Here is a 26,225-nt window from a genome sequence, read left to right on the forward strand (position 1 = left end):
AAACGATACAATGGGCGAGATGTCATCACACTGATATAATTTGGAAGGAAAAAAAAAGGTATATTAAATAAAAAGGAAACAACTGAATTGAATCTGAGTGATAGATAACACATACACAGCAAATTCTCCAAAAATGTCGCTTTGCTGCATCACCAACCAATCGGGGAGCACGTTTCTAACAATGCCGAAACATTTCCATACAACATTCCCATCAGTATGCTTTTCTTTTGAAAGGAATTTCCACTAAACTTTCGTCTTTATTCAGCATCCACACAATGAACTTGCACTCTTATTGTCTGTCCCCTGCCCCTCAGACAAGGTCGAAGACGGGGGACATGAAAATGAGCTCCATCTGACCGACCGATCTTCCGTCAATATACTTTTGTGCAAATGATATTTCAGAAACTGTTCAAGATTTAGCTTTCATATTGCAGAGATCTATCGCTCATGACATTATCTCAACCTGATTAGATCATGGCTCTGATTGGATGAATTATGTTGCCATGCCAAACATCTCAGTAACTTGGCTTGTGTACACGCTATTTCCAAAACCAGTGAACATTTCAGCTTTCGTATTACACATTTATTTAGTAGATCATCCAAAAGGCAGGGGACCTAACGTATCAGCTCCTTGTTTTGAAGTGAATTTCTGCTAAATCTTAGTCTCTATTCAGCATCCAACCGGTGCACCTGCACTTACTCTTCTTCAATACAATCAACAATGTCTCTTCACAAATGTCATATCGTACAAAAGGTTTATCACTCAACTTTACAAACAAACAGGAATAGGTAAACATTGAATGATTTCATGTGCATCGCTTGTTTTGTTTTGCAATTCCAAAATGATGACAAAGGCCCGTTTCTTAAATATTGGTGTTCCATTTGCTTAGCCATGAGATGTTTGCACAATGACCATGTGGTTCCTGTTCAAATAACTTCACTCACTGCATGTCTCCAGGAGAAAATGCAAGTTCACAGGTAGCATCATTGAAGTATAAAATGAGTATAATAGGCAACGGGTTTGATTTATGTACACACACTTTTGATAAAGGTATTTTAAACAATAAAATATTTTGATAAGTTTTGGTACAGTTAATATACACTGATGAGCCAAAACATTATGACCACCTACCTAATATGCTGTTGGTCCTCCGTGTGCCGCCAAAACAGTGCCGAACCGCCGAGGCATGGACTCGACAAGACCTTTGAAGGTGTCCTGTGGTATCTGACACCAAAACATTAGCAGCAGATGTTTCAAGTCCTGTAAGTTGTGAGGTGGAGTCACCATGGATCGGACTTGTAGGTCCACCACATCCCACAGATGCTCAATTGGATTGAGAGCTGGAGAATTTGGAGGCCAGGGAAACACCGTGAACACTTCATGTTCCTCAAACCATTTCCGGACAATGTGTGCAGTGTGGCAGGGTGCATTATCCTGCTGAAAGAGGCCACTGCCATCAGGGAATACCATTGCCATGAAGGGGTGTACCTGGTCTGCAACGATGTTTAGGCAGGTGACACGTGTCAAATTGACTTCCACATAAATGGCCGGACCCAGGGTTTCCCAGCAGAACATTGCCCAGAGCATCACACTCCCTCCACCGTCTTTTCACACAGCGCATCCTGGTGCCATCACTTCCCCAGGTAAATGGTGCACACGTACACGGCCAACAACGTGATCTAAAAGAAAACGGGACTCATCGGACCAGGCGACCTTCTTCCACTGCTTAAAGGTCCAGTTTTGACGCTCGCGTGCCCATTGTTGGCACTTTCGACGGTGGACAGGGGTCATCATGGGCACTCTGACCGGTCTACGGCTACGCAGCCCCATACGCAACAGGGTGCAATGCAGTGGATTGTGACACATTCCTCCCGTGATCACCATTAAATTTTCTGTGACTTGTGCCACAGTAGACCGTCTGTCGGTTTGGACCAGAAGGGATAGCCTTCGTTGCCCTCATGCATCGATGAGCCTTGGGTGCCCAACACCCTGTCGCCGGTTTGTGGTTCGTCACTCCTCGGACCACTGTCGGTAGGTACTCACCACTGCTGACCAGGACCACCCCACAAGCCTTGACGTTTCAGAGATGCTCTGACCCAGTTATCTGGCCATAAAAATTTGGCCCTTGTCAAAGTCGTTTAGGTGTTAACTCCTGCCCATTTCTCCTGCATTCAACACATCAACTTCAAGAACTGACTGTTCACTTGCTGCCTCATATTGTTGTGGTGCCGGGGTTCGGTGGCGACGACGACCGCTAGATGGAGCAGTTGGGCCGTCTCCCCTCCGAACACCCGGAATTGAAGGTCGTCACTCCGGATAACTCCGAAGTCGACGGGTCGCTTGATGGACCGTGGACGCCAATATTTCGACCACGCGGTTAGGGTCTTTTTGTCCGATTCCAATTTACCGAAGTAGCTGCACGGTCTAGCTACCAGGGAAACTACACCCTCGGCCGGCTTTGTCCGAACCGAGTCGCTGTGACCGACTCGGATCCGGCGTAACAGAGCGGGAATTACCAAAGCCGCGCTGGCCCAAATGACAATTTACAGCACAATCGGCTACCCTAATTCTCAAGCCCGAACCATACTGGGTCAATGAAAGAAAGCATAGACAACGAACTGGAACATTTAACAGTTATTTATTTACAAGGTAAGAGGGAGGGAAACACAGAGCAGACTTAATCACGAATATACAGTCATGCGCCACTTAACGACGGGGTTACGTACTGAGGAATGCGTCGTTAACTGACGTAGTCGTTGTGCAAACATCATATTTTTTTTTCTTTTTCGAACATCGTACTTACACAAACCTAGACACCTAGGCTGTATGGTATAGCCTATTGCTCCTCGGATACAAACCAGTACAGCATGTTACTGTACTGAATACTGTCGGCAATTGTAACACACATCCAAGATCGACGGAAGACACGTTAGTTTTACCTTTGTGCTGTTAATGACGGCCATGGGTGTTGTTAGCGGCAGCTTACAATCTCCTCTCGCATCGATTATAGAAAGGTGAATCAATAGCGTTTGGATTTTATAAATACGTAATCATTGCATCGATGTTATAATTTATAAATGAAGAAACGAGCTCCTGTCAATTGTGGTATATATTTTCAGAACAGTGCGATTGTTTTAAGAACATAAAAAGCTTCACCAAAAATAAATTTGCATTTTAATTTCGACTGTAACAACGATTTATTCGCGAATTCTTCAATAAATTTGCATTTTAATTTCGACTGTAACAACGATTTATTCGCGAATTCTTCAATTTAAAGGTAATTTACTTGCGAGAAGGTAAACGTGCAAACATTGGTTCAGTTTGAAAGCCGATTTCCTTGAATCCCGATTTAGCACAACCCTGCTTTTTTCGCAATGACATTTTATGGACCTCAACGATTGCATTATAACAGGGCCACACTGTCGTTGTTTATAATAATTATGAAGTATTATGTACTGCACATAATTGTATGTGCTATTTTTATACGACTGGCAGCGCAACGTCGGCTACATCACTCGACGATAGGAATTTTTCAGCTCCATTATAATGAGCTGGCAGATCCGTCGTACATGCGATTATGGGACCACCATCGTATATGCGATCCGTCGCTGCCTGAAACGTCGTTATGTGGCGCATGACTGTAGATGTAGGCAAATGTACAATGGCAATCACATAAACGATTTCAACTTATCAGACTGGCCACAGACAGAAACACACACACAAAAAGAAATGGACCTCATAGGTATTTATTCGGCCCTTCAGCTCAGGATGGAAGGCGAGCTGAGGGTCAGAGTCTGGCTGGGTACCTGGCCGCCTCGTGCGGTTTTACCGACTCGAACTTGTGGAGCTCAGAGTCCGTGGATGGGAACGGGGATCCCCAGCTCGAGCACTCCAACACAACCCACCACGGTGGGACTCGAACCCACGACCCAGAATCCAACAAGCGCAGCCAGGATCCCACGAACGATCCGGCTAGCCACGATAGACGACAAGAGCACCACGAAACACCTCCGCCATGACCACCACCACCACCACGAGCACCAACACGACCACCGACCACCAAGGAACCCCGAAAAAGACTGCGCTGAGACAGCTCGCCACCCTTATTATCCCACCCCCGGGCAGGTGGAGGGATCTGCTCTGAGGTAACTCCCCTCCGGATTGGTCAGGGGGCGTCAGACGATCGGTGTCTTCCCCTCATTGGATGAGGCGAACATTCCATCTGGCTGGGGCGGGGTCGGCCCTGAGGTGATCTCATCCCCACCTATGTCCGTGGCCTCGAATACGTGCGTAATGGCGCTGAAGGAGTGGAGGGGGATTTAATGCAGAAGACCAACTAGAAAGAAGCTCGCAGCGCCCACATGAAATTCCCATTAGACATAGGGGAGAGATTCTAACTATCCACATATACTTAACGAAATAACTAAACTTTGGGTCAACCGTATGTGTGAAGGCGAATGGTTTCCAGATTCGTAGCAATATATCCCACCCCTTGACAGGTGCTATTGTAACAAGATAATCAATGTTATTCACGTCACCTGTCAGTGGTCATAATGTTTTGGCTCATCAGTGGATAATCAACTGCAATAAGGTTGGGGGATGGGGGGGTTGATTATGGAGGAATACAATAGGGGGCAGGGACAGCAACATAAAAAGTGTTATTTTTGTATATTGTACATTTGGGGGGGGGGGCTTGGGGGTGAGAAGGGTGAGAGGGGTGACGGGTGAGGAATGAACAAACACCGACAACACATTCACTTTTTCATGAAACCCTCTCACTATAAATGTATAAGATATTTATACCTCTCTCTAGCACCTGACAAATGCAGGTCTAAAAGCTGAATCTCAGTCTTTTGCCTCATCTATGAAAGTATCGACTTATCAGAATCCAATTAACAACGACCCCCATCCCCCTATGCCATCTAACTTACTTGCAAGCTTCATGTCATCTGCAAATTTGGAAAGTGGACTCTTAATCCCCACTGTCAAAACCATAAATAACAGTCCAAACAGACTTCTTTCCATGTGGTAACATCAAATACCTTTTTAAAGTCCAGATACACTACTTCCACTGCACTTCCCTCATCCACCCAATCAGAAAATGCTTCATAGAATTCAAATAAATTTGTTAAAAATGATCCCTTTCGGAAATCCATGCTCACTGCCTTCAGTAAGCAAATATATTGAAATGGTTCCACCTCTGATCTATAATCAACATCTCCAACATATTCCCCACAAGTGGTCTATCGTTTTCAGATTCCTCTCAGGACCCTTTCTTAAATCAGTGTTCCATTTGCTACTCTCCAAACCTCTACTATCTGTCCTAACTCTCATCAGCTGTCCCTCCTTCAATACTCTGATGCATATTGTCTGGCGCCAGGGATAACCCAAACCTTCCACTACCATCTGGAAATCCTCAAAAAGCCATATTTGAAATGTGTATAGCTTGAAACTGGACTGAATTATTTGCGACTTTTGGAAAATCCAAATTCCTCAGTCACACATCCTCAATACGATGGATGCCACACAATGGAGAGCCTGGCCTTTTGACATTTGTACCAATATTTACATGAAGTTGTGACGCCTCAATACTGTGAATATACTCCCAAAGATGCATTAACAATATAAACGTTACATTTTCAAATTCAACCTGCTGTGTTTGTCTTTTTCTTTAAAAGTAATGAATAATTCACAAACAGTTATTCCCCCTCCTTACTCCTCCCATCCAAGCATCTCTCCACTGTCCTCTGCCTTAACAGTTCCCCCTCTGGTATACCAAAACAGCATGGTTTTCAAACATCTGTAGGTTGTTCCAACCTGACAAATGACCGACACTCTCATTCAGAACACTCCTCAATATCTCAAACAAACTTTCTTTCCTCTCATCACATCTCCCCCTCTTATGTTGTTCCTTCCCCCCCACCCCAATGACCCAATCTCATCCTCCCCCTCTCACCACCCCTCCCTTCTCCCTCCTTCCCCATGACCGTGCCTTCTATCATCGTCTCCCCTCCCTCTCAATTAAGCTGCCTCCTCCCTCTTCAAATCAAACTTCACTCTCCCCCCACCCCCAAGCTTCCCCCTCACCCTTCTCAAAAGCTCCCCCCTCACCTTTCTCACTGAATTCTCCACCTTCAACCTTCTTCCCCAAATTTCCCCCATTGCCCCTCCTCCTCAAACCTATGCCCCCAATCCACCCCTCTTAAAGCTTCCTCCTCTTCCCACCCCCTAAATTTTTGTTCCCCCCACCTGCTCACATCTCCACAATATCTCCTCCACCCATTCTCATCTTTCCACTCTCCCCACCCCTCCCTTCTCCCCAATGACCATGCCTGCTCTCCTCTCCCATCTCCCTCAAAGCTTCCCTCTCAACCCTCCCTCACAAATCCACCACCGCCCCCATCTTCAAAGCAAACTTCTCTATCTTCCACCTCACATTTCTCAAAAGCTCCCCCATACTTTTCTACCTCAATTCTTCCCCCTCACCCTTCTCCTTCAATTCTCCCTTTCAAATCTCCCCTTCTCACCCACAAAGCTGCTTCCTTCCCCACAACCTCTCTCTTCCAGCTCATTCCTCCACCTCCTCCAATCTCCCACTTACCTTTGCCACATCTGTTATTACTCCCCACTGCTACTCATCCCTTCACCAGCGAGCCCTTTGTAGCCCTTCCCATCCGACCCTCTCCCCGAGCTCTTCTGCAATCTGTCAACAACTCTCAATGCCTCCACCTCGCCACCCTCTCACAACCTTCACCCACCCCTCCCCTGCACACAAAGCCTCCTCCGCTCCCTCTTCCTGAACAATGTGGACCACAAAAATTCACTCGAACCTGACTGATCTGTCCATACAGGTTGCCACCGACAAACCAGAATCTGCTTAACAGAAACTTTCCTCTTTCAAGACACCTCCAACTCCTTAGTTTCTCTCTGGTTACTCCCTCCTCTGGTATGATAGACCTGAGCTTCATCTTGGTGGCATAGTTGCGCTCTATCAAAAAACTCTATTCCTCACTCTTCATACACTGCCCTCACGCCTCCATACTCCCAGGAATACCTCTGGCTACAGCTTCCCCTCCACATCCACCTCTTGTTTATCTGTGTGTTGTACCGTCCACCCAACAGTGATGACTCAATTTCCATCTTGCTCGCCAAAAACATGGACCAACTTCTATACAATCATCCAAGCCATCTCTTCCTCGTATGTGGCGACTTCAATTGCCTTCATGCCAGTTGGCTGGGTGTGAGTACCTCTCTCACCTGCCATGGCACTTCAGCAAAGGAGTTCTGGGACTCTTTGGGACTGACACAATCTGTCAAATTCCCGACCGAGATCTCAACCAAAGGTACTCCATCTTTTCTGGATATAATTTTGACCAATTTCTCAAAAAATGTCTGTTCTTCTGCTCCAATTGGTTCAATTTGACCATATGCTTGTGGAAGCGGTCATCTCTCTGGCTGTTAATAGAGAAATACCTCAGTGCCGACAAGTCTGGCATTTCACTCAGGCTGACTGGCAGGTTCTTAAACAAGCCAGCAAACTTCAAGAATGGTCTCCCATTTCGACTCTCAACATCAATTCATCCTGGGAATTTTTTCAAAGAAATTTGCTCTCTCATGCAGATTTATTGCATCTCGTCTTCAGTTGTCCACCCTTCTTGCCACCTATGCTACCCTGAAGTTTGTGGTGAGGCAGTGTCCTGAAACAACTTGCTTTGGCCTCAAGCAAGGCATATCCAACTGAAGGCAATCTCAGTTCCTTCCACAAAGCTCGGAACAAGCGAGTCTATGCTCAGGAGAGCAAGGAAACAACATCTTTCTGATCTCAAGTCTGAACTCTCAAACTTGTCTCCCTCTTCCAAATCCTGGTGGCATCAAGTTGAGACTGTTTCTGGTGTACGTTTCACCTACATCCCGTCCCTTACCTGAAATAGCTACACAGCTGATACTGTACGCAAAAAGGCTGAATGCCTAAACTTTGTATTTCCTTTTAAATCTTGTGTCCCAAATCCATTGCTTTCTGTACCCACCTTAGCCAGTCGCACCCAATTGTTCCTGGACTCTGTGTCCTCTTCTCCTGACAAGGTGGAGAACCTGCTGTCAAACCATGACTCAGATTCTGCAACCGGTCCAGATGCCATCAGCCCACGTATTCTAAAAACCTGCTCTGCTGCTCTTGTTCATCCTCTCTCTGTTCGATTCACCTACTCATTTGCTCAAGGTCATCTTCCATCTGCTTGGAAATCAACAAACATTACTGCCCTGCATAAAAAGGTGCAAACACTGATCCCTGCAACTACAGACAAATCAGCCTTCTCCCAATCATCAGCAAGGTTCCAACATCAAATCCTTCCTCTTTGTCAATTGCTTTATTTCCAATCATCAATTTGGATTTAGAACAGGTCACAACCCTGGACTTGCTGCTTCTGCTTTCCAAACAATTAATGGAGGTCCTCAATGCCAAACTTGAGATCAGAGCCATCTCCCGAGACATATCGCGAGCTTTTGATATGGTCTGGCAACCAGCACTGCTCACCAAACTCTCTTATGGTATCCAAGGCCATCTCCACTCATGGTTCAGGAACTTCCTCTCCCATCACATCCAATGCATGGCTTTTAATGGAATTCTCTCATCTACTATTCTCATCCAGGATAGAGTTTCTCAAGGCAGCATCCTTGGCCCTGTGCTTTTTGTGGTTATCAATTATCTCAGACTCTCATGAAAATCCTCTTTTATCTCTTTGCTGACAATTTCATTCACCCTCTGCCATACCATCTCATCCCTCTGATCAGCAGGCAGCAGCCTCTTCCCTCTACGCAGACCTGGATATAATCACAAGCTGGTCAAACACTTGGATCTTGACATGTCTTTCAATCTTGACAAATGTCTCTCAGAAAGGACAGTCTTGACCCCCCTCCCCCCACCACCTATCTTTCTTAACAATCCCACATTATTTTTTGTACACATCATCGTTGAGACTCGTATGAGAGCGAACAGACAATGCACAACAAGGGGAGCAGGAGACAAGAGGGGCAGGAGAGGGAAGGACAAAACAGTGGGGAACAGAGACATTAGATCTGTGGAAGGGAGAGGGATGGGGCAAGGAACATGGGGTATACAAGATGAAAACCACAGGGAATTTCAAGAAAGAAATCAGGGAATTTGAAGGAGGTGGGTTTGGCGTGGATTAACGGGGGTAGAAAAGATTGTGATTTTGGATGGGGTAAGACAAGAGGTGGTGGTAAAAAGCTGTTTTGAAGACCTGGAGGGAAGAATGGGATTGAAGAGAGTGTGGGAGCTTATGCCAAAGGCGAGAAAAAAAAAAGAAGAGGAATGAAACGGTGAAGGTGAGCAGCGATTCGTGATTTTGGTAGCTTTACCAGAAGAGTGTTGCTGGCGGACCTTGAGTGCTCTGTGGAAATATTGGGGGGACGTATCTCAGACAGAGCGGGGGGGGCAAGAACGGAGAGGATACGGTAGAAGGCAGAAAGACCACCAACCTGCCTGCGGTAAGAGGCCCAAAGACGCAGCCTCACCGCGGGAGATACCAATGATCATAAATGCCTTGGTTTCCACAACGTGAAGCCGAGAAAGGTGAGAGGCAGGAGCACCAGCCCAAAGTGGAGAGCAGTACTCCATCAGACTGCGGACGGAAGCTTTGTATGTGACCAGGAGCTCAGGAGGGCCGAGGATTGACTTTGCACGACGGAGGATGCACGACTGGCTTTGGAGGCCAGATTGGAAATGTGGCTTTCCCAGGAAAAATAATTGCAGATAGTGAGACCCAGAAGCTTGAATGAAAGGACTTCTTCCAGAGGATTGTTGAGAAAGTAGATTGGGGGGGGGGGTGAGGGATTTTCCAAACAGTCCTTTTGGAGAGACATCGTGAGAGTGCAAAATTTGTCAGGATTGAAAGACATGTGCCACGTGCTGGACCAGTTTGTGATATTATCAAGATCTGCAGAGAGCGAAGAAGCTGATGCTTGCCGGTTTGAGGGATGACAGATGGTGGACTGCAGAGGGTGGACTCATCAGCAAAGAGATAAAGAGGATTTTCCAGTCAGAGCGATCATCGAGGAAAATCAGAAAAAGAATAGGGCCCAGAACGCTGCCTTGAGGAACTCCAGCCTGGACAGGAAAAGGGGATGAGAGAACTCCATTGAGGACCACACAGTGGCTGCGACAGTAGAGCAAGTCTGAGAGCAATGAGTGGAGATGGCCTTGAATACTGCAGGAAGAAAGTTTGGTGAGCAGAGCAGGGTGCCAGACCGTGTCAAAAGCACGGAATCTGTCCAGGGAGATGGCCGATTAATGTCTGGCATCGAGTCCCTCCATCCATTGTTGTGAGAGCAGAATCACCATATCCAGGGTAGAGTGACCTGGTCTGAAACCAAATTGATGATCGGAAATCAAGTCATTGAAGAGGAGGAAGGATTGAATGTGTGAAGCGATGATGGATTCCATAACCTTGGTGATGATTGGGAGAAGGCTGATTTGTCTGTAGTTGCAGGGATCTGTTTTGGCACCATTTTTATGCAGAGCAGTAATGTTTGCTGATTTCCAAGCAGATGGCAGATGACCTTGAGCAAATGAGAGGGTGAATAGAACAGAGAGAGGGTGAGCAAGAGCAGAGGAGCAGGTTTCTGAGACACGTAGGCTGACACTGTCTGGACCGGTTGCAGAATCTGAGTCGAGGTTAGACAGCAATCTCTCCACCTGGTCAGGAGAAAAGGATACATTTTCCAGGGACAGTTGGGTGCAACTGGGTAAGGTAGGTATAGAAAGCGATGGGCTTCGGACACAATATTTAGATGCAAACACCGAGTTTAGGTATTCAGCCTTTTTACATGTGGTATCAGTTGTGCAACCATTTAAGGTAAGGGAGGGGATGGAGGGGGAACATACACCAGCAACAAATTTGATTAAACACCACCAGGGTTTAGAAGAGGGAGAGAGGTTTGAGAGTTCAGACTTGAGATTTAATTAGAAAGATGTTGTTTTCTGGCTCTCCTGAGGGTAGACACGCAATTGTTCCGAGCTTCATGGAAGGAACTGAGATTACCCTCAGTTGGGTTTGCTTTCCATGAGGCAAATGCAAGTTGTTTCAGGACAACTGCCTCGCCACAAGCTTCAGTGAACCATGGGCAGGAGAAATGGTAGGACAACTGAATACGAGAGGGGATAAATCTGTGCATGAAAGCGAGCAAGTTAATTTCAAAGAATCTCCAGGATGAGTTGATGTCAGAGAAAGTAGAGATTGGAGAAAGGTCTAGAAGTTTGATGGCTGCTCGGAGACCCTGCCAGTCAGCTTGAGTGAAATGCCAGACTCGTCGGTGCTGGGGTCGTTCTCTAATAGCCAGAGATCTTGTTTGACAAGCATGTGGTCAGAAGAACCGATTGGAGTGGAATAAGAATAGCAGATATTTTCAGAGAAATTTGTCAAAATCAGATCCAGAAGAGATGGAGTACCATTGGTTGAGATCCGGGTTGGGAACTTGACCGAGTGAGTCCCAATGAGTCACAGAAGTCTTTTGCTGAAGTGCAATGGCAGGTGAGAGAGGTACCCACACCCAGCCAACTGGCATGATGACAATTGAAGTCACCACATATGTGGAAGAGAGTTAGGATAAGAGGATAGAAGTTGGTCCATGTTTTCAGATCGTGAGGTGAAAATGGAGTCATCACTGCTTGGTGGATGGTACAGCGCACACATAAACATGAGGAAGGAGTGGAGGGGAAGATGTAGCCAGAGGTATGCCTGGGGATGTGGGGGAGTTTGGTCAGTGCATGGAGAGTGAGGAATAGAGTCTTTGACGAAGAGAGCAACTCCTCCACCAGGACGAGGCTCAGCTCTGTCCTAGCAGAGAAGGGAGTAACCAGAGAGTCCTTTCATTCAAGCTTTTGGGCCTCACTATCCGCCACGATCTTTCCTGGGAAAGCCTCATCTCCAAGCTGACCTCCAAAGCCAGTCCGACTGTGCATCCTACGTCGTGCAAAGTCCTTCCTTAGCACACCTGAGCTTCTAAGCACTGACAAAGCTTTCATCCGCAGTCTGATGGAGTACTGCCTCACACCTTGCTAAACTTTATGCTGCGGAAACCAAGGCTTTTAGGATCATTGGGATCTCCCACAATGAAGCCGAGTCTGAGTCTCACTCACTCATCAGAGGCAGGTCCGTGGTCTCTGCGACCTGTCCCCCCGATATTACCACAGGGCGCTCAAGGTCCACTAAAAACCCCTTCTAATGAAACTGCCAAAATCAAGAATCACTGCTCACCTTCACTCTTCCTCTTTTTTTCCTGCCTCTGGAACAAACTCTCACTCCTCCCTCAAGGTCTTCAAAACAGCTGTTCACCACCATCTCATATCACCCACCCTCCCCATCCAAAATCTTGATCTTTTCTACCCCCTCCAATCCACCCCAAACCCACCTCCTTCAAATTCCCTATTTTCCTTCCTGAAAGTCCCTGCAGTTCTATCATGTTTACCCATGTACCACACCCTATCCCTCTCCCTTCCACAGATCTTCTATGGTCTCTGTTCCCCACCATTTTGTGCTTCCCTCTCCCACCCCTCTTGTCTCCTGCCTTGTTACCTTCACCACTGAAGGTGAAGGGGGTTATGTTTTTACCCCTTTCTGTCTGTTTGCCTTTGTGCAGGATATCTCAAAATGTTGTGGACGGATCCGGATGAAATTTTGTGGACAGGTTCGGTGTGTGACGAGGACGAACCGATTCGATTTTGGTGACAATACGGATCTGATAATTTTTTCGGTGATTCTTCACTATTGCGAGATAGGGCAAAACCGATATATGACAGAATAGCCCAAAAAGATGTGGACTAATTCAGACAAAACTTGGTGGACAGATCGAGCGTGTGACGATTCAATTTTGGATTGATTCAATCGAGGAAGAATTGATTTAATTTTGGTGAAGATCTGGATACGGATCTGACGACTAGAATTTGCTCAGCGATTCTTCACCATTTACAGATAGGGCTAAAAATGATATATCAAAAAGTTGTGGACGGATTCGACGAAACTTGGGAGACAGGTTGTGTGTGTCGCAAGGTCGAATTTATTCGATTTTGGTGAAGATCCGAACCCGGATCTGGATACGAGAATTATTTAATTTCCAAAGTGATTCTTCACCATTCAGAGATCGGACTAAAAACGATATAATACCGGAGAGCATGATATTTCAAAAATGTATGGGGCCTGATATGTTCTCGTGGATCAGGCATTACATGGTGGAGGTATGCGCTCTACCAAGTGCCCTTCCAGTTATATATGTTTCTGTGTATTAGCTCTTTCACGATGCAATATATTCTTTCACAAAAGAATAAAAAATATATAAAATACCAGGAATCAACTATCTCATACAAAGGCCAAGCTCCTTATTAGGACCTTAATATTGCCTTTGTGTGAGAAAAAGAAAACGATGGTTGTTTGGGGCTGTTTTGTTAATCATGACTTCTTAAATGCAGCCAATTATTTGCAAAAACAACTACAAAGCATCTCAAAATGCAAATCCCTTCCACCTTCGCTTTGGACTCAAACTAAAGTTAACAAAAAGAAGAGTTAAACAAAAAAATAAACCAATGTCACCCGCAGGGTGACCCGTATCTTGCCAAAAGGTGACCACGTGTGACTTCTTTAAGGTCACACTGAGGTGAACAGAGCTACTATCCACCAGAAGCGACTCCTTGAGGAATATCTGCCTATGAGAGATTTCGATGAGAATCGTTCTACAGAGTAACCATGAAAACTATGCGTTTGCCTAATAACGTCACCAAATGACGTAATAATGTCTCAAGCTTGACATATCTAGAAAGCACTCATCGAGGTGTTCAATTTGAGGTACTACACGATATGGTTCCTAAAACTTGAAAATTTGACCTTGGGGTCAAATATGTTTGACCTGAGTCGCTAACCATGAAGGTCAAGGCCAATCGCCACCAAAAATTAATCAGCTGAGCGCCAGACCATGAACTATATTCCCATGAAGTTTGAAGACGATCCGATCAAAAAATAAGGGTTTCGTCGACTCCCCTGATTTGCGACAAAGTGACCTTGACCTTCAAAATTTTGTGCACTGAAAGGGACCTCTATAGGTCTCTGATATGCGAAGTTACAAAAATTTCCAATGATAACTGTGCTCTGCAGAATTTTTTATACGTGATTACAGACAAACAAACAAAAAAACATGCAAGCTGACTAACATATCTTGCAAAAACTTCGTTTTGGCAAGATAAAAATTGGCCATTTTATCAATTTGTGTTCGCCAGTCTCATAATAATGGTTTGTTCAAAACTTGAAAAGCAAAAATGGTTAAAAAAAAAAAAATTAAAAAAAAAAAGCTGTGGCCTGGACAGACAGACAAATGTGCACACACACACGCGATTGCAAAACCAAAAGTCCCCTGCTACGCAGGGGGGTGGTGCGAATGAAATTTATTATAAAGTATTTGTTCATGCAGTTTGGTTTGTATTATGCAATATAATTACATTTTAAAAAATGCTTAACATTACCTGGCATATCGAAAGAGTTGTTCACTCCAATGTAGCCATTTCTTAATCCATCACCCTAGGTACAGAAGCATATCATGCATGACAAAATAAAACAAACAAAACTCTCACTTCAAATTCTGAATCTTCACTGTTCGGATAAGATAAGCGATATGTTGCATAGGATTATACCTGTCATCTACAGATCTAACAAAAGCTGTATTAGTACACATTTGGATATATTTTGATCCATCAATGCAAGCAAAAACCTAAGCACGGGTGGCCACCATTACCGCACCCATTCACATCCGCATTTATCCAGTAATAGCTCCCGTTTATGGCAGTTAATGCAAATTATAGAGCCAAATGCAAGGAGGGAAATTTAGCAAAGTGTCTAAAGCCTAGTGGTCTACTCTTCACAATGCACGGCGGAATCTTTAACAACGTAAACTCGACATGCAAAATGAGACAGCCGGATGACAGTGTGTGCTCCGAAATGTGGCACAACCTGCTGACAGCACATCATGATAACAGCTTGCGTCACATTAACTTGTCGTCAGACCGTTTCGAGGATCAAACCCAGACTACACAACCCGAGTGGCAAGCATAGCACCAAGTTAGTGATACTGCAGGCTGAATTAAAAAAGTAAAGTTGACTAGAAGAATACTGTCAACCTTAATATCAAAGTTTGTCGTGCAGAAAAATTGCTTCTTCATACTAAAATATGCAATTTGCCGTCTGTCTGTCTGTCTCTTGCACTCCAGTGCGAACCAATTAAAATACACCACATGGCCAAAAGTAAGTGGACACCTGCTCATCCAACATCTCATTCCAAAATCATGGGCATTAATACGGAGTTGGTCCCCCCCCCCTTTTGCTGCTAAAACAGCCTCCACTCTTCTGGGAAGGCTTTCCACAAGATGTTGGAACATTGCTGGGGGAATTTGCTTCCATTCAGCAACAAGAGCATTAGTGAGGTCAGGCACTGATGTTGGGTGATTAGGTCTGGCTCGCAGTAGGTGTTCCAATTCAACCCAAAGGGATTTGATGGGGTTGAGGTCAGGGCTCTGTGCAGGCCAGTCAACTTCTTCCACACAGATCTCGACAAACCATTTCTGCATGGACCTCGTTTTGTGCACAGGGGAATTGTCATGCTGAAATAGAACAGGGTCTTCCCCAAACTGTTTCCACAAAGTTGGAAGCACAGAATCATCTAGAATGTCATTGTATGCTGTAGCAGTAAGATTTCCCTTCACTGGAATGAAGGGGCAGAGCCTGAACCAGGAAAACAGCCCCAGGCCATTATTCCTCCTCCACCAAACTTTACAGTTTGCACTATGCATTCAGGCAGGTAGCGTTCTACTGGCATCCACCAAACCCAGATTCATCCATCGGACCGTGAGATGGTGAAATGCGATTCATCACTCCAGAGTCCAATGGCAGTGAGCTTTACACCACTCCAGCTGATGCTTGGCATTGCACATGGTGATCTTAAGATTGTGTGCGTCTAAGGCCATGGAAACCCATTTCATGAAACCCTCGGCGAACAGTGTTTGTGCTGACATTGCTTCCAGGGTCACTTTGGAACTCGGTGAGTGAGTGTTGCAACCGACAGACGATTTCTCCATGCTACACGCTTCAGCACTCAGCAGTTACGTTCTATGAGCTTGTAGGGCCGACCACTTCACGGCTGAGGTGTTGTTGCTCCTCGACATTTCCACTTCACAATAACAGCACTTACAGTTGACCGGGGCAGCTCTCGCAGGGCAGAAATTTGACAAACTGACGTGTTGGAAAGGTGGCATCCTATGAAGGTGCCACGTTGAAAGTCACAGCTCTTCAGTATGGCCTATTCTACTGCCAATATTTGTCTGTGGAGATTGCATGGCTGTGTGCTTGATTTTATACACCTGTCAGTAATGGGTGTGGCTGAAATAGCCGAATCCATGAAAGGAAGGGGTGTCCACATTCTTTTGGCCATGTTGTGTACTTCCACATCACTCATTATTGACAATGAAGGGACAGACATTCTGACTTTCCTACAATAACATGACAAGCCATTTATACAGCTTTGATAAGGGAAAGAACAATCTAGTCATAAATAACTTTTGTCGATGTGACACCAGAAATATATTTGTCCGTATCTGTGCACACTTGCAAAATGAAGATGCGTGTAAATATGAATCAGTTTTGGAAGCAACAGCAAGTCCTCAGTGAAGGTAACAACGTCACTGAAAATTTGGGCATGGGCCGAAAAGTGACCCCATCCTCACCAAAAAAAGGGTCAGTGGGTTGTCCTTTATCATATCCTTCAAAGTTTTCCATTTTACTTGTATCAAACAATCAAGTACAACTACTGATGCTGTACTTTCCCCACAAGCAGCATACAACTGACAACAATTAAGCAATGATGTGTAGTCGATTTAATCGCAGTGTACTGGAAACGAATTTGCTACTTGGCAAAGCGAACACTGTCCACCTCACCAATGAATCCTCCTCAAGCTCACCTGGCCCGCCTGCCTTTCGTCACATTTGGCCCTCGCCCAGCTGCTCCGAACTCTGTCTTCTGTGCATGAGGAGGGCAGCATAATCACAATAATGAAGAAAATCTCAAAACAAACTCAACATCCATTTCTCAATGGTAAACAAGTTACAATAGTCCAACTTTGGGACATGACTTTGTCGAAGTTCAAATTCCACAGCCTCAAGATCCAACAAGTTCAACCGACACAGTGAAACTCAAATGTCAACAATTACATGGTGAAAATTTCTCCATCACAGTGCAAACGTACTGAAAAAGGAAGACAGGTGAAGGTCATGTACTAAAGCCAGTGAAGGAATCATACAAAAAAAAAATAAACAAATAAATAAATAAACTAGAAAGGCACGAAGTTGAGCGCATACCTCCGCCAGGCTGATTAGTTTATGTTTTGTATCCCACTGATGGGCCGGATCTGGCTTCAGACCTTAACTAAAATTTAATTGGCTTATTCACCTAACCAACTCATCCACCAAGTTTCGTCCAAATCAAAACCAAATAGTCCATTTCTCCAGAAAGATTCAAGACTACGAAACTCTGGTGTGTGCCACGTACAAAAAATGAGCAACAAGTGCATGACAAAAAAACAATGGTTATTTAATTTATTCTGCCAGTTACATGTATTGCAGCTCATATGTTCCATAAATGCCAGTACAGATAGCACAAGTCATGATCACAAGCCGTACAATCCCTCTATAGTGATAGTGTGGCCTGCGAATGCAAGCTTCTGGGACTAAAATTCAAATTCGGTTTTAAAACAACATGCACATCCATTTTATCAATAACTCAGAATTAACCAGGAAGGTCCATTTATGTACCAAGCATCAGAAATTTTCTTCTTGATCCAAGTTACAGGGGAGTAGGGGCTTCATTTGACCTGCACTGTTAAAATTTATAAACCATTTGGCACACAAGATCCAAATCCAAAACCAGAGACAGTTTCAGCCACATGATAATGTTCAAATAAGACGATCAAATAAGAGTGAAATTGAAGGGATGTGACTGGATTGATGGCAGAAGAGAACAAAATGAAATAAATAAACTAAAAAAAATTGCCAAACAACAATTAAGACAGCTTAAGCAAACACACCATTATGCTTCGAATCAAAGTCACAGACCTTTCAGGAACATTCAAAACCAAACAGATAATGATATTAAAGACAAGCAGAGATTGGAATGCCGTGATGTGGTTGGAATGGCTGTTGAACACAACAAGCATTGTCTTTTCTCATTATATTTTTAAACATGCTCCAACTTTCAAACGCAGTCCATGAAAAATAAATCAAAAGTAAATGATACAAGCACCAAAAGGCACCTGTCTGTGCAATTATCCAAGCCAAGAGAACCTTCACTCTGCACACAACAGCACCATGCTTACGAGCTGTCCTTAAAACCATTACAGGAGTTTAATCTCGACACTAAGAGACACAGCAACTAACTTGCTTTTACGAGCACAGGACACATTGCCGGTGAGAGGTATGCAGAAATGGAAACGTGACAAGAACAGGGAGTAAACCAACCCTGTTGATGCAGCATGCTGAACTGGTCAAGTTTAATGGGAATGTTGATGGTTACACTTGCGCATTGATTCTTGGCTTCTTCAACCTGCTGAAGAAAAAACAAAGAAATAAAAACAAAAATCAATGAGGATGGGGCAAGAAGAGAAATTCTCCCGTTGGATAAATAAAATAAACAGTAAATTAAAGTACATTAATTATTAAAGTGGACATGGCAGATTGGAACACTGTGGGCTATTCTGACAACCTCTTGACCCCAGCGATTTGGCATTCAATCTTCAAAATCATTCCATTCCAAGCTACTGCTCTTCAGCACAAAATAATAAATAAATAGAACAACCTTCGACGTAACATCACCAGATATGCCTCTGCCCACATTATTACATCATTATACATACTTGCACCAAGTTTGATTTAAATCCCTGAACTCAGATTTAAAATATTAAATAATTATGGCTGCCAGACCATGTGTCCGATTCGGCTGAAATTTAAAACACATGTCTATTCAATCATAAGTGTGATGCTTCACATCGATTGATGAAGCAGTTCAAGAGAAGCATTTCTTTAAAGAATTTCATTCAAACCAATATGACTGGCAGACCATGTGTCCTTTTAATTAGGAGTGAACACCCTGGTATCCCCAAGGTTTGGGGGTACATGCAAGTGAAGTTTCCCCTCGATCTGTTATGCAGAAGATGATTTTTGAATGTTTATTTTTCAAAAAATCTTAGCTGCCAAAACATGTGACCGATGACATCATTGGTGGAGAACTTTTGGTTCCTCATGGATGGGCGATCATACCTGTAAAGTTTCACCTCGATCTGTTCAGCCGTTACAGAGAAGATTTTTGAAGGTTTTACGTAAAAAACATGGCTGCCAAACCACGTGACCAATGACGTCATCAATTTTTTTGCCAATTACAATTTAGATCGAGATGACCCTTAATTTTTTTTATACTGATCGGATAAAACGTTTGACATGAAATGACATCAAAAAATTTCACTCGTTTCCAATGGGAGTACTTCACATCTTCGAAGTTTCAATTTTTTCCATCTTGCGGTTTAGGAGATAGAGAGGTCCAATTTTTTTCCGTTTTTCCAACATGACTGCCACCCCACGTGACCGATGACGTCATAAGTATCATTAAAAAAATATTTGCATGAGTCGCATCGATGGTCAAAATTTGTCAATCGGATAAGCGGTTGCAGAGAAAACGGATAAAATTCGCATGTATATACCTACGGACAGAGGAGCAGAAAACAATGTCACTGGTGACATTATCATCGGAGGCATAAAAAGACTCACTTTCACCCAGACTGTAATTTTTATCATAAGTGGAAGAATAATCCACAATTCAGAAACAGAGTGGCCAGGGGTCCAGAGGTTGTCTTTAAACCCAAAACATTTATTACCGTACTAAATAATCCATCAAGTTTATGAAATAAAAGGTTTTTGTTTTCATTTCAGCTTGAACACATCTCATTTTCAATCCATACATGCAGAGCCAGCCAACTCAACAATAAATAAAAATGTGGACAACCATCTCCCAAACGTATAAAGGTGTCGGTCCTACAGCATGGTATACTTGGATGTGCGACACCATTCATACAATTTTGAGAGAGAGAGAGAGAGAGAGAGAGAGAGAGAGAGAGAGAGAGAGAGAGAGAGAGAGAGAGAGAGAGAGAGAGAGAGAGAGAGAGAGAGAGAAAAAGAGAGAGAAAAAGAGACCTGGGCTGTTTGAACACCCACTTTACAAGAAACAGGTGCTTAGACAAGGGGATGACAGATAAATCAAATTTTAAAATGAAGCTGCAGGGAAGAAGCAATGATGAACGAGGGAAGGGGGCAAGATGCAAAATGGAGGAAGTTGAAGAGATTGTGCAATAATGCCATGATACAGGAAGGACAGCACAGCAGATGAATATTATTTATCATGCTAAGAAAGAAGAGTGTTCAGTTCCCCCTCTTTCGAATGTATTACAATATGTCTGGGAATGAATATAAACTCTTTCCATTGTACATTTCCTAACGTGGAGGTTACGATTGTCGATAAGCCTCATGAGTCACTACATCGGATAGTCTTCAGATGCCATCAAGACCTTCAACTGAAGATTTTGGACAAATATCAGGAGGAAAGCATTTCAAATTTGGCTAAAACACAAGTATACATTGCTTGGAAAGTAAATAAATAAATAAATAAATAAATAACGAAAAAGATGACAATAATACTCTGGATGATTTTCAAGGAAGGAGCAACGATAAAAACAACCCTATTGCAGTCACCATCTTGGATTTCAGAACTGCTCTGTGGTTGTCTGTCTTACCGTTTGATTGTTGTGATTTGTCACAGGAAAGTTGGGGATAGTACTCTCATGCTACAAGATCTCCAGCACAAACCTTGACAGGAAAAACAAGCATCTTGCAACTGGAGAGCACACATGCCACTGAGTGCATTTAGGCTAAAAGTACAAATTTTGTGAAACGAGACATGTGTAATTCTTGACAGAAAAATAAATGTTTCGTTTCACCGACTGATTTTCTGGAGGATGGGTCAAATACCACGGATACACCTCTGACACTCCCTGACAATGTGGCAGTGTCTTCCTTTGTCCTGCAGATGTAATTTCTCCAAAAATTAGCATAATGAGTTCAAGTATGATGATAAAAGGAAAATGTAGCCAATTAGGCTTGAATGATGATCAACTTGAAAAGTAAAGTTTTTGGCATATAGCCGTAAGCCAGGGCTTCAATGAGACCACGTGGTTCCCTATTTCCTTCTTGCACACGAGGCTTCTCCTCCAAAAGGTCTCCATCCTCCTTTCCACACGAGCCTCTCTTGGTGCTGTCATGGTGACTCCCTGGTCTCGACTCTCATGCTCTGGCCCCGAGCGACTTGTCTCGACTCTCGTGCAGGACTCTCATGGACGTTCTCTGGGTTCCACTCTTTTGCACTCACCAACACTCTTGCCCTCACAAGCCTCGACTCGTCTTCTCACATGGACTCTGCAGTCAGAGCAGAGTTCTCTTCTTCCTCCTGGTGTCCCACCCCCTAGGGGGCCCCAATAAAAATCTCACTACATCTTTTCTTTCAGGCTCTACATCCCATTGCGCAACCATGGCTGGCACACACTGGCCAGATAGATCGTAATTGGCCTTTCACACATGTGAACCTCTGCGATGGGAAGTCCTCATCTAGCCCTGCCTCCACGAGGTTTTTACATATACATAATTAATCTCGAACCTGTCTATAATTTACATACGCTGTCTCAACGTCACGTGTAACAAACAACTTATTCTAACACAACCCCATTACTTGGGGATCTCACCTATTCAAAACACACGGACCATAATACGCTTATCACAGCCCAGCTATGGATCTCTCCCCTTTCCACACAACACAATGTTTGTAGGGCAAAAATATTACTTGAGTGGCAGAGGTGTACACTTCGTTTTAATAATGATGTAAAATGTGGGAATTCCTATCCAGCTATAACAACGTTTGAATGTAATATGATTTTTCTGTTTTACTATTTTTACACTTTTATTTGCAGTCATTGTTTGGGATTATTGAAGCCAACATAATTGTAAATGCTTAGGTGTTCTGTGTAAAAGGCAACTTGAATGAAATAAGTATTGTCGGTACTGGGGGAAAGGATATGTATGCAGACAGCTGAGCGCGTCAGTGGCATCTTGGCACCATGATGGATTGTCAGCAGATCTTAGAGAATGACTTTTGTTGAGGCTGCAATGTTCAAGTGACATGACAGCTACACTCATACATTGGAGAGAAACGGACTGGGTGAAAGATTTGTTATGGAACACATTGCTCAGAGCCAATGGTCAAGCTTTGGTCAGTCTTGGAATTCAGACTGTCACCTGGTTTTGGGTTTACCTTGCATCATGATAATAGAAGGAAGTGAATGACGACTTGAGAGATGAACAGACCCGTCGCTAGGGGGGGGCATTTGGGTGCAATGCCCCCCCCATGGCGCATCTGGTGCCTCCCCACTTGTACGCCACCCATTTATGCCCTGTTGCACCCTGTGAACAACTTAGTGTTTAAGGATGAGCACCCACTGTGAACTTGCTGTTTAAGAGTTCACCTGTGTGAACTAAAACCCTTATTCCAGATGTTCAACATGGTGAATAAGGCCTTCTTGGATAAACTGTTCTTTAATAATATCCTTCTTTGAATAACTAACAGTCAAGAGATAAGTGTGCGCTTCCCAGCGCATCTCCAAAAGCAATTGGCAAGACAATACAGTCCAAGACCACAAGATAAAAGATAATAACGCAAGCACCAACGCCGGCAGCCAAGACCTCATGTCGAATGTCGATGTTGTGGGTGGTTATATATATCGTGGATCATTTCGTTTTCAGGAATAGCCAATCAGCGTATTCGATATGGAGACCCTATTGAGCAGGTTACCTGATTGGTTGTAAGTTAGGTATAAATGTAATATAGTCATAATATGATTAAGGAAAAGACATAAATTAACATAATTAAAGATGAAGTGCACGTGCACCACGTGACCTTCACAACCCGTCAACCCTCCATCTTACAAAAGTAATTTTATAATAAAAATTAAAAATATGTGTGTTTGCAATCGTGCTTACATTTGAAATGATGCAGATAATACCTGTTTTTGATGGATGCATCATTTAATAAATAAAACCGCCAACCGTCAAATCTCGCGAGTCGCGAGATTAGTGACGCGAGTCATGAGATTAGTGACGCGAGTCATGAGGGACGAATCACGGAGTACGAGCTCGCAGCAGGAGAAAAAGACGTGGATGATGGATATATGAAAATGTCTCAGAAAAGGAAAAAATGCAAGTGACGAAAATGAAGAAGATGATGAAAGACATGTTGTGGGAGGAGTTGGAGGAGGAGGAGGAAAAGGTGATCATGTCGATCATGTCGATGAAATACCGACAGAAGCTGGCCAACCTGGCCAAGCCAGCAACGTCAGCCCTGCAGCTGGAGCCCCAGCGCAGACAGCAGAGTTTCCACGCTCGGCGGCGGCCTCGGGATCGGGTGTGACTGCCAAGCTGCTTCCCGATGATCTTGGAAGTGAGAGACCGAATCAAGTTGTTCTACAGCGGTACCCCGGCCATCTGCTGCAGAACAAGAGTCGCTCGTTTGTGTCCTCGTGGTACCAGACTAATGAATGGCTGGAATACAGTGTGCAGACAGATGCAGCATTCTGCTATCCATGTAGGAAGTTTAACACTGCACGCGGCCCAGTGGACTCTACTTTCACAGTGCGAGGCTACCGGAATTGGAAACATGCCGTTGAGAAAGGCAGGGGGTTTCACAAACACGCAACTTCAAAGGAACATTTAACTTGTGTTTTGAGGTGGAAGGAGAATGAGAGGCACATCGATTGTAGTGAGGAGATTTCCACACTCCTCAATGCTGACCAGCTAAATAGAAACCGGTACTATGTGTCTGCTCTTATAGATGTTGTGGGATTTCTCGCCGAAAATCAGATACCTTTTAGAGGGAGCCTTGATAATTTTGAGGATATGTCAGACGGGCACAGTGGGCTCTTCCTCTCGCTTTTTAACTACACACTCAAAAAAGACACCGAGCTAGCCGAAATAATAAAGCATATCCCACGAAACGAAAGCTATACCAGTCCGGAAATGCAGAATGAACTGATCTGCACTTTGAGTAATGTTGTGACGGATGCCATCGTGGAAGAAGTAGGCACTTCATGGTTCACCATCAAGGTGGATGGGACGAGGGACCCCACTGAATGTGAGAACATATCAATCATCATTCGCTTTGTATCGGCATCAAATGAAGCAACAGAACATCTACTCACAATAGCTACAGCCGACGCTGGAGATGCAAAAACATTGACAGACCTAATAATTGCAGAGATGACAAAAACAGGACTTGAGAAGTCAAAAATATTAAGTCAGGTGTACGACGGGGCTTCGGTAATGGCTGGGAAGCACGGTGGGGTGCAAAAGTTGTTGCAAGAGATATTGGAAAGAGAAATCCCCTATGTGCACTGCTTAAATCACCAACTCCATCTGGTAGTTATCCACGCACTGGCAGCAGAGAAAGCTGTCACTGATTTCCTCAGGGTTTCTTGTTGCCTGTACAAATTCTTCAAAAAGCCCACTGTTGCTGCACAGTGTAAAGGTGAGCGGTTAAAACGACTTCTTAATCAAAGGTGGACAGGACATTTAGCCACCGTGTCTGTGATCATGGGATCTTTTAAGGATATCACATCCTTACTGTCGGAGATTGATGCAGAGCGCGCATATGGTGCAGAGATGAGGATGGAGGCTATTGGGCTTTTGCGGGAAGTCTCTGGGCCTGCCTTCATGTTCATTGCTATCTTTGTACAAAAACTGCTGATGCTGTTAGATGGCCCTAACAGATTCTTGCAGGCAGAGGACATGGACTTGCTAACGGGGTTGGAACTGGTGGAGAGTGCTACAGAGTGCGTGAAGAAACTCCGCTCTGAGGATGAATTCACTGATCTGTGGAACAAGGCCAACGATGCTCGCACTTCAACACCTGCACCACTAAAACGGAGACGCACAATGCATAAGAACTTGGAACAGTTTGTAGTTTTGGAGACTACAGGACAAAATAACGACAATGACAAGACGGAACTGCAGAGGGTTTTTTACAGCGCAATTGACACTGTGCTTGGCGAGATCGCTCAGCGCTTCAGTGAGCGCAACACACAACTCGCCCATTCACTCGCTGCCTTGAATCCTGAAAATAGCACGTTTTTGGATCCCCACTTGCTCCAGCACATAATGACATTAACAAAGTCAATCATCAGTGAAACAGAGTGTGTGGTTGCAAAGCAGTTTATTCGCTCACAGACAGAAAAGCAGCCAAACGAGAGATGGACAACACAAAAACTCCTCTCAACATACCACAAACTGTTGGAAGCCATGCCAAGTGTAGTGACTGCTATGAGACTTGGACTAACATTTGGTGCGTCCACTGCCATGTGTGAAAACTCATTCTCAACATTGAGGAATGTCTTCACTGACCATCGACGGTCCATGCGCCATGCACGCAAGGCACAACTGGTACGGCTGGCCTTCGAGAGAGACCTCACACGTAAATGCCTGAATGAATGGAAGGAGAAGGTCCTCAGAAGATTCCACACCGAGACACGTCGCCTGCAGCTCTTCTGACAGCGAGTACAGTGGTATAAAAACTATACGAGGAGTTCAGATTGTGTGTGTGACTGCTGGTGATGCGCGTGTGCGTGTGGTTGCGGTTGTGGTCAGCACCCGCCGTGGTCGGTTGCTTTGTACTTCTGATGTTTAAGTTAAATGTTGTGTTTGGTGCTTTGCATATCCCATATATAGTGCTTTGTGCATAACCTTACCTCTGTGTAATTGACTGCTTTAAATGCGGACCTTGTGGTATCTTCAGGCTGGTCGTATTTGCTGTTGATAGTTTAACGTGATGATCGCAGGTCATAGCCGACTGTATCTTATTTCAAAGTGCACTGATTCTGGTGCCAACCTCCCCCGTTTAGTCATTGTATCTCTGGTATATTAATTTTCTAATGCCAATTCTTCACAACACCTTGTATAAGTGCACCTGAATTGGTACCAATTGTCTAATCATTGAATATCTGCATTGTGAATGTGCCAGTTTGTTGCGGCTCTCCTGC

General features: G+C 44.3%; 1 protein-coding gene across 1 annotated transcript in view; it reads right to left on the reverse strand.

Annotated features, from left to right (window-relative positions):
- The window catches only part of LOC147026885 (uncharacterized), a 207,558-nt gene that overhangs the window by 30,851 nt on the left and 150,482 nt on the right, over positions 1 to 26,225 (reverse strand). Inside the window, exons 27-29 of the mRNA XM_085883592.1 lie at positions 18,565 to 18,652; positions 17,013 to 17,071; positions 14,529 to 14,583 (exon numbers count right to left, since the gene is read on the reverse strand). Of these exons, the coding sequence (XP_085739718.1) occupies positions 14,529 to 14,583; positions 17,013 to 17,071; positions 18,565 to 18,652 (202 nt within the window). The remainder of the gene's footprint in view (positions 1 to 14,528; positions 14,584 to 17,012; positions 17,072 to 18,564; positions 18,653 to 26,225) is intronic.

Source organism: Eptatretus burgeri, chromosome 5 (assembly GCF_056783735.1).
Source record: "Eptatretus burgeri isolate ZD-2024b chromosome 5, Ebu_testis_v1, whole genome shotgun sequence".
NCBI classification, from domain to species: Eukaryota; Metazoa; Chordata; class Myxini; order Myxiniformes; family Myxinidae; genus Eptatretus; species Eptatretus burgeri.